The 9,549-nt window shown below is 51.3% G+C and overlaps 1 protein-coding gene across 3 annotated transcripts; it reads right to left on the bottom strand.

Annotated features, from left to right (window-relative positions):
* Positions 1–167: 167 nt before the first annotated feature.
* On the bottom strand, positions 168–9,474 carry ZDHHC16 (zDHHC palmitoyltransferase 16). 3 transcript variants are annotated; one of them, XM_084904103.1, is made up of 11 exons: positions 9,262–9,467; positions 5,626–5,873; positions 5,269–5,463; positions 5,034–5,122; positions 4,625–4,653; positions 3,858–3,991; positions 3,672–3,719; positions 2,737–2,822; positions 1,973–2,096; positions 1,716–1,786; positions 168–746 (listed from the first exon to the last, which is right to left on the bottom strand). In XM_084904103.1, the coding sequence occupies exons 2-11, from the start codon at positions 5,866–5,868 to the stop codon at positions 632–634; spliced, it is 1,134 nt and encodes a 377-aa protein (XP_084760229.1). In that variant the 5' UTR covers positions 5,869–5,873; positions 9,262–9,467; the 3' UTR covers positions 168–631. The 3 variants fall into 3 exon arrangements, with proteins under 3 accessions (XP_084760229.1, XP_084760230.1, XP_084760231.1); XM_084904104.1 differs by lacking the exon at positions 3,672–3,719 and having other exon boundaries at positions 9,262–9,474; XM_084904105.1 differs by lacking the exons at positions 3,672–3,719; positions 5,626–5,873 and having other exon boundaries at positions 9,262–9,473.
* Between the last annotated feature and the right edge of the window lie 75 nt (positions 9,475–9,549).

Raw genomic sequence — 9,549 nt, 5'->3', positions numbered from 1 at the left:
TGGCGAAAAGAACAGTAATGAAAGAGGTTAGCCAAGAATTTTCAGGGCATCCAGTGCCTCCAAATAGGGCAGAGGTGGCATGACCAGAACACCTACCTACTCACTAAGCCTTGAGCCTGACTTTCCCCTCCCTGCCCTAAAGTAGCGGCAAAGAGAAGCTACAGATCTTTAAAAATCAAATACCTTTATTTTTGCTCCCGTTAGCATGTGAGAAGTGGCAGTGACCTCAGCAGTAGGCCTGGTGTCTTTGCCCTGTTGAGAAGCCAGGATCTCAGCATGACCATTCAGATGTTTTCTCAGACAGCAAGTGGAAGTGGTGGTGGCCAACTCCAGTGCTAGAACCTGGAGGTTGGGGTCAGCACCCGGCAAGGTTGCTAGCTGCCTAGTCTCCAGTCTATGGCTGGAACTTCTGTTTGCCTGAGTAAAGGAACTTCAGTCCTAGGACTTTTCCACATCGTGCCTTGCTTCTGCAGTGGCCAGGAGTCAGGTCCTTGGGTTGTCTGTGCATGGTACCCTAAGGCAGGTCCACTGGCTCTTGTTGCTCAAGAATTCCAGGAAGCTACCCTTGGAGGCCCTTGAGACAATGCAAGGAAGCAGGGTGATGCTCAAATTGTGGCTGACAGAATCCAGCTCACACTGCCATCACAGAGGCCGACTGAGCAGTCACCCAAGGAGGAGGATCCCAGATGATTCCATTCCCGTGGGGCAGGTGACTGGAAGGTAACAGCACCCGAGTAAGCCAGTGCCTGCAAGGGAAGAGAAATGTCTGAGTTCCAAGAGTTTGTGGGCTTCCTGATCCTCATTCCTCAATAAGGACACATTAAGGTATCCTGAGCTACCTTGGCATTAATCACAAAGGAACGAAAGCCCTCATTTTGTCCAATAAATGTGTCCTCTGGTGCCTTGAAGGCCTTTAGAGGTTTTGAGCTGAACGTCTAATGGGGCAACTGCAAGCATAGTAACAGCCAGGGATGTAATGGGGTTGGGGAAAGGCAGGCAGGAACTTGCAGTCACATTACTGCCTCCATTGCTGCAATTTGGAAAAGGATTTTCCCATGTCTTGGGTGGAAGAAGCTAGCTTCATTTATTGTCTTAGGACAACCTTTGTCACAAATAGATTATTTCAATTCCAGAAAGTATTGGCTTGGACTCCAGACACTGCCAAACAAATGGAAGGTGATTGGTGGCCACCTTCCCTACATAGAAGTCCCTTCTTGAAAAGAGCTTTCTTGGGATATTGTGTTATCTGTAAGCTTCATCTGCTACTTAAACCAGTGTTGGCCTTAAACTGTTGGCGAAAATGAGCAATGATCTCTACTCCTAGAATCCAGATCTGTGCTTCCAATATTGTGACCACAAGCCACGTGTTTTGTTATTGTTTTCTAATTTATTTTTATTTTAGAGAGAGAAAAAGAATGTATCAATTTTTTTTTTTACTTACTTATGTATTCACTGGTTGATTCTTATATGTGCTGACTGGGGATTGAACCTGTAACCTTGGAGTATTGGGATGACTAACAACTGAGCTACCCATCCAAGGAACACATGTGCCTTTTTAAATTTGTGAAAACAAAATTTAAATAAATTCATCAGTGCATTAGCCACTTGGCAAGATTTCAGTAGTCACATGTGGCTAGCTAGTGGCTAATGTCTTAGACAGCACAGAACACCTTTCTCATCACAGATTCCTATTGGACGGCCCTGGTCTTCTTTACCTTCCTGTGTCCACTCCCAGGAATAACTTCCAGTTGTCCAGGCAGCCGTAGTTATAATGATTCCTAAAAACCTAGGACCAAGAAAAATGTAAGTTTCTACAAACCTTTTATTTAACCCCCTTCTAATTTTCAAGCCTAAGCTCAGCTAGGCAAGTTCTGGATGTGAAGCCAAATTACCTGCCGTCGTTGGCCCTACCCATGGCCTATTTATAGGCTGGCGGGCTCAGCATTCTCCCCCAGCCCTCAACCCTACTCACTCTGCCCTTGGCCTCCAGCCGCCGTCTCTCCTTCCTGTTGATGTGCCTTTCAATACTAGTCTCACCTCGACTGATGAGAACAGCATGCCACAGAGTTAGGGCACCCAGGGCAAGTGCCACAGAACTAAGGAAAAAAGCAAAGATTGGTGAGCAGCTTAGAGAGGGTTAACGGCTATGTCTGAAATTAAGCTGAGCAATAATGATTGGTTAGGGAATTCTTTCCCAGCCTACGCACCCCAGATAAACTTTTACTTCACTGCATCTATAAAAAGCATCAATGAAAATGCTTCAACATGGGTTAAGAATAAATTATGTGGAAAGGAGGGGGAATAAGTCTGTATTACTAATTTAAAAATATATAATTTCTTAAAATAGCCATGCTTGAGAGCCTGTATAGAGGAGTAAAAGCAGCAGGGGTTGGAATAGGATGGCACAAAATTCAGGCTCCAGCTCTGCCATTCCTTCCTGCTGTGTACTGTGAAACAAATCACCCTGCTAATTTTCAGTTCTCCTCATCTATAAAATGTAGTCACTTACTGTTTAGGTAGGCGTTTAACTTACCTTGGCATATAACAAACACTCAATGCCAGTATCCTTAGTATTCCCTGCACCAAAATGCTAAAGAAAATTAAATGCTGACTTTTCCAACCTTTATTAGACTAAGGGCAGCAGTTCACACAGGAATGGGTCCCTGTGGCCACCTAAGAAGGTTTTTCTGAAGCTGCCCCTCCATTAAGCTGCCAAGAAGGAGCGAGTTAAGATACCTGCACAGGAACCAGAGGTAGACAAGACTCTTGTGAGTCATTCTTTCTCGGAAGGAGAAGGTGGGTGGTGGGGTCTGGTGATAAGTCTAGAAAAAGAAAACAGCAAAGTCTGGCTCATTTGCTGTGCTAGTCTCCACCAGAGCCCCCCGCGCCTTCAGGCAGGGAAGTGATCGAAGCCCAGGATGAAAAAATAATGGGTTAAGCCACAGAGGAGTCAGGGTAGCAGCCAGATGGGTGGACCAAGCCCGGCAGTATCATGTGGACAAACACTGGGCAGAGTGGGTCTGACAGGATGGCAAAGCACAGAAGGAGCTGACCCTGGGCCTTCCGATCTGACAACACAAATGGGGATCCAGGGGAAGCCACGCCACTGCCCAGCTGGAACTCCTTCCCCTGGGGCTGCAATCGCCGAGAGACCAGGCCCACACCCAGAATGGAATGACTGCAGCAGGGAGAACTGAGCTACACTAAGGGCTGAAAGAGCAGCAGAGGTACAATCCAGCCCAAGGTCTGCTCAGCATCAGGAGTCCCAAAAGCCTGGGAGAAGGGACGACCCAGGTGCGGATGCAGACAGACCAGGAACAAAGGATGATCAGACTGGCCCAGCCTGATCTCTGTCCCCTGGAGCCCCCGTACACAGACTGACACAGACTCCTTGCTGCTCAGGCCATCACCAAGGCAGAGTTCTTGCTCAGCCCCAAAAAAAAAAAAAAAAAAAAAAGGTGATAATGGGATAGAGAGCCAAAAACTCTCACATACCAGGAACTTCTAGGGCACTTAGTCTGCATGGCAGACAGCCTCCCAGTACACCCTGATCCAGTCTCCAGCAGCCCCTCAACCAGGCTCTACACCTCCACCAGTGGGCCCTGGTTGCCTCAGCAACTCTATGCCCCCCGGCCTGAGCAGCAAAAGGCAGGGGGGTGGGGACCGCCCACCTGGTTGGCAAACGCCTGTAGTTTGTTCTTGTCGAGCTGTTTCATTTTCTAAGGGGATGGAAAACAGTGCCGGTTATACTCTCAGGTCTCTGGCATGGAGGTGCTACCAGCCAGCTCCTTAAGGGACAGATCCCACACCCCAGCGTGCTGTCTATGCAGTGGCCCTGCCCCTGACTATGGGCTCACCTCAATGGCAGCGTAAGCCTCCCGGAAGAGGTCCCAACTTCCATAGCTGCAGTAGACACAGCCCAGAGTCATGAAAAAGCAGAAGGAGAAGAAGTACCGATGGTTATAGTGGCCCACACAGTTGTTGAGCCAGGCTGGTGCGGGAAGGATTAAGGACAAGACCAAACAACTTCAGGGTGTGTCCGGGCCTCTCTGGTTCATCCTTGTTTCATGATGACATCATCCAAGCCCAGGGTTTCCAGTCACCAAGAACTATTTTCCAAAGGCAGGAAGATGCATACGGGACTTGCCAGAGGTTGAGGTGAAAGTGTTAATGCTTTTCAGAGCCCTCACAAGTCCCATCAGGATATCATGAGAATAGAAACCCTTCACTGAAATGAATGTGCCAATATGTCAACCTAGCTGGGGTTCACCAGACATCTGTACGGGGCAGCAGAAGGGAATCAATGCTTCTATCTAGATGATGACTGAAGCCCAAACATCTCTTTCCATCCAACAGATGCCGGCATGACAGTCTACAAAAGAAAGGGCTGCAGGAACAGATGCCTTGCTCCAAGGAGTTGTGTCCCAGAGCACCTGTATGCTTCCTGCTTCCCCCAGGAGACTGTCAGCCGCCACAACTCCTCTTCCACTAGCGTCTCCTGAGCCCAGCGTACTCTGCTGGGTGATGCTAGAAGCCTCAAGTCTGTGGCCCTTCACCCTGGGCAGTGGGCAGGGCTCTGAAGCTACAGAGGAGGCCTCAGGCGGAAGAGGTAATAAAAGGATACGACAGTGGTGATCCATCTTCAGCACACACCTGTGAGGGAGGGACACAGGCTCTGTTACGGTGGCCAAGGTTCTTGAGATGTCAGCGCCAATCCTTTTCTACAAGGACCAATGTCCTGCTCAGGTGGAAAGGGCACAGACTTTGAAGACAGCCAGGCCTTTGCTACAAACGCTGCGACATTGGCTACCTGGTACTACATGAGAGTATCTCTTGGAACTTCCGTTTCTACAGTGGTGATAACACCTAACTCGCAGGACCAGCCTGAGAGCCAGGGGTCATGACAGAGAGGGCGCATTGTCTGGCACACGGTGAGTGCTTCATAGACACCAAACCCCAGGTCTAGGTTTTTCCCTGGGGCTACAGCCGGAAGGCCAGAGCGAGGGTTCAGAGAGAGCAAAGCCAAGACCCACCTATTGCAGACGCTGCAGTGGTGTGTTCGGGCTGGCTTGGGGTAGATGCACTTCTTACAGATGGAGACGGTTGCAATATCGTTCCTGCCCTGCGAAGGGAGAAAAGCATTGTGACGACATGGCAGCACCAGCGTCACACCTGCAAAAATGCCCAGACACGCACCCTCCCCGCTCCTGGTGCTGGCGCCCGTGGCCAGCAGCCCTCCGCCTCCCCCCACGCCCTGTGGAGACCCACCTGGGGTGGATATCCGGGTGGAGTGGTGATGGCCTGGTAGTAATGGAAGACGATGAGGATCAGATTCCAGTGGCTGTAGAAGAAATGCCAGCAGAGTCGGGGCACTGAGTAGGTTCGGAGAATGAGGGGCAGGACACACAGGTAGGCGATGGCCACGATGGAGCTGGTCAGCACAATCACCAGCACCACGAACACCTGCCAACACCAGTGAGGTCAGGCAGGTGCAGCGAGAGAGCTTGTGGACACCCAGAATGAGTCAGGAATATCCCCAGGGGAGGGGCTGGCGTTGGTGCGTCAAACACACGTCCCTCTGCTACCCCAAAACATCCCGCTTCCTGCTCCCTGGGCATCACTCACCACCCCACACCAGCGGATCACGTTGTCCACCAGCCAGTAGATGGGCTCAAAGGCGGCATCGACAGCGGTGTCACTGCCCCCGAAGGAGTTGTAGAGCAGAGAGCGCAGGCAGACCTTGCCATAGCGCCAGCGCTGTACCAGGCCCCGGAGCAGAGGGGGGCAGCGGCGCCTGGAGCCCAGGAGCAGAAGCAGGCGCAGGCAGAGGCGGGCAGGGCCCAGCAGCAGGCTCCGCTGGCCCTGCATGGCTCCTAGGAGAGCACACCATTGTGAGGGGCTACATGGCTCCTAGGGGAGCACACCATTGTGAGGGACCAGCCTCCCGCCGTAGCCCACCACTGGGGGGAGAGGGGAGGGGCGAGGACCAGTCTAGCAGCAAAGACCTAAGACTGAGGCCCAGCGGGGCCAGTTACCAGCTGTGGGCAGTAAGAAAGTCACTCCAATCCTCTCCGGAAAGTGCAGTGCCAGTGTCCCAACCGGACGACAGGGGGCAGGGCTGGAGGTTCCAATCAGGCAGAAGCCACATGGCACCATGTGGTTACACAGCAAATCCAAGATAACGCACACCCAGAGCCAAGGGCCACATTAAAGGGGAGAAGGAGACACGCGGCTCCAAGACAAAGCAGGGTCTTTGGGATTGTCCGTAGACAGATCACTGGGTGGAGCACAGCCAACATGCAGAAAGCTGACCACGGTGTCTCTGTGCACATGGCCACTGGCCGAGGGTTCCCCAAGTCTTTGCGTGCCCTGGCCCACGGACCTGTCTCCAAGGAACAACCATTGGTGGCGTGAATGCACTGCATGTGGAGCCTGCACCCAGATCGTCCCTGCCCAGGGTTTCCTGACCCAAGAACTATTTGGTTGCTGAGTCTTAGCAAAAGATACTCATCCTTCCTACTCCCTCTGGGCTGATGTTACAGGCCACCAGACCTAACCTGGTAGCATGCGAGTCCCTGCCTCCTGTCAGGGCACTCAGCTACCCCTTCCATGACATAAGAAGCTTTATCTTCAATTCCAGTCCCAGCACCACCCCAACGGTACAGAAGACAAGACTGCCTGGGTATTCAGAGGAGAATAACACCACAGGCAGGAAGACATGGCGGTGGGAGGGGAGCCTCCATGCTGGTGGCTAATGACAAGGCCTGACCTCCCAGCTGAGACTCCCCTGCCTGTCCTAGTTGAACATTCAAGAGCCTTCTCGACAGCTGTTGCCCTGGGCCCCCGAGCTTCCCAGCCAGCTTCCCTCGCTCTTTAGCCCTTTGCATGGCTCCTCAGCCAGTGCCTCCATCTCCTCTGTGTGGTTTCCGTCTCATCCAACAGCCACGGAAGGTCAGCGGCCCAGGCCATGCCCAGAACAGAAGTCACAGATTCCTTCGATGATAGTCTCATCAACTCTGCAGATTAACGTCCCTTCCAGAAAAGAAATTATCTGATTTTCCCCTAGAGCTGCTTTGTCCTCACTGACTTATTTAACAGTCAGCTCAAAACCCAGCAGAAACTGGAGGAGGCCGCTCCACTGTAGGGATGGTTTCCGTTCAGTAACTGGAGCACGGTACTCTCCTTGCACCCCGGCTCACCAACATGAAAAGCCTTTCACAGAAAACTCTTAATTACCTCCTTCCACAACCCTATAATGACCTGAGGGAAAAAGAAATCCAGCAGACAATGCCAGCAGAGAAAGTGGAGAGACAGAAGACAATTCAGTAGGGACCTACTCTCTGCACCGGGACAAAGAAATGGCCATTCCCATACCACCTCCTAGGAGCTAGAGGATTGAGAGAAAGAAAAAGATCAAGCCTCCTACCTCCTTTGGAACCCTGATTTGTTTTAAAGCATCAATGTTCAAAATAGTACATACAGGCACCACAATCAAAAATAGAAGAGTAGGGCAAAACATTCTATCCCACAACAAATGCAAGTGGCTTAGGCGGTCCATACCACTGTTTTTATTCCCTTATTATGGCTAATGGAGAATTTCCTGTTTGCTAAAACACAAGAGCAACAGCTTGCAACTAAGATGCATTGTATTTCTCATCTTTATTAATACGATCAAATGCCACCTCTCCTGTCTACAAACTTCCTTTTTCAGGTTTCCACTCTGTGGATTGTTCTCAACCGCCTCCAGAAATTCCCATGCTCCACAGGAAATGCCTGCTTCAAGGACCAGACTTGCCAACTTTCATGTGCCCCAAAATTTGACTGCTCAAGGTTCCAATTCTGTCCGTCCGTGGTTCTGCGACTTGGGCAAATCCCTGGGTCCTGCCTGAACTCAATTTTCTTGTGTTCCATGCAATGTGGATAAGTCAATGCTGAGGTCCCTTCTAATGCTAACCCTTTATGATTCTACAGACACACTTGGCGAGGTATAAATGAAATGTTCATAAAGTTCTTTGCACAAGACCTGACTCATGGAAGTGCTCCATAAATACTTGTTAAGTAAATAACCTGAGATGTAGAAGTGGAGAGACTGGTCAGATGTGTATCTGTCCAACAATGCGATAATACTAAAAAATTTTCCGCTGCTGTCATTCCTTGCTGTTAGAATCATAGCAAGTGTTAGAAGGCATTTTAGGAAACAACGTCAACCAGAAATCAACACAAATGTGTAAACCGAAAGCTTGTAGATGTGGAGAGCAAGAGCGAACAAAGTCTGAAGCTGAGCCTCCACTCATTTTAGCTCCTGGGCTTTGGGCCATGGGGAGGCCAGGTCCACAGGGCCACAACTGAGCATCCATTCGTCTCAAGAAACCGAGGAAAAGCAGAACTCAAACAATTGTGCGGGAGGAACACAGAGAAGGGGGTAGGGGGTTCAGAGTGAACAAGGGAGGGAAAGGAGGAAAGCACACCATCACCCCAAGCACAAGCCCTGAACACCGAGCCCACGGTGGTAGTAGCCACAGCGACACCTGCCACCAGATTAAAGGGGATTGCAGGCCATGGCACTCTCCTCTGCCCGAGGCTCAAAACCACCATCTGTTTCCCCAGGGGAAACTGGGTTTGGGGATGGGAGCATATACTGGGAAAGACGGATTTCAAAGCTGCCAGAAGGCACAGGAAACGGTGATGAAAGTCTTGGTAAACCTCATCCGGACAAGGATGTTGCTCTCAGGATGTTTGCAACTTCGAACAGCAGGTGTCAATCATCATTACCAACAGCATTTTATGCACGTGCAAGACTTCCCTTCCGGACTAACATGTTGGAAAGAGAAAAAGTTAAGGATGGGATCCGACTCTTGTGAGGATTCCACTGAGATGGGAAGCTGCAGTCATAAAACCAGGGGGAAAGTTTATTTCTCGGTGAGGGTGGCACGGTCAAAGTGCGATGGACTGGGAGTCAAAAAACTTCGGTTCCGGTTTAGGCTCTACCTTCAACTACCTTTGAGACACTGGACAATTCAAATCTTATCTCTGGATCTGAGTTTGCAAATCTGTAAAATGGGCAAGATAGGTTCCTTGGCTTTCTTCCAGCTTCACGGGTAACGGCTGCCGGGAAGGTGCACGCTGCCTGGCTGGAGAAGAGCGCGGACACACAGGGCTCCGCTGGGAGACAGCAGGAAGCCGGCCACACGGCCAGGCTCCACAACAGGGCCCGACCCTAGATAAAGGGACTGGGCTGAGGACAAAGGCCTGCCGACTTACCTGCCTCCGGCCGACTCTCCAGCCGACCAAATGGAGCTCGCAGCCTCCGTTCACTGCCACCCCTTCCAGCTCGGCGCCCCAGGCACACACGGCTCAACCCAACCCACCATGCCCCGCTGCCTGCAGGGCCAGCCTGCAGACCCGGACCCGCCGCCAGCCCATCCTCAACCACGGGCGCACGCGCAAGTCCAGGCGCTCTGGAGCTCCGCCCCGGGATTCGCCCGGGGCACCCTGGGACTTGTAGTTTACCCCTTCAGCAAGGCATTGAGGAGTCACGTGACAAAACGC

Source organism: Pipistrellus hanaki (assembly GCF_964339955.1).
Source record: "Pipistrellus hanaki genome assembly, chromosome: 14".
NCBI lineage: Eukaryota > Metazoa > Chordata > Mammalia > Chiroptera > Vespertilionidae > Pipistrellus > Pipistrellus hanaki.
Note: the sequence above shows the minus strand (reverse complement) of the source record. Positions and strands in the feature narration are given on the sequence as shown.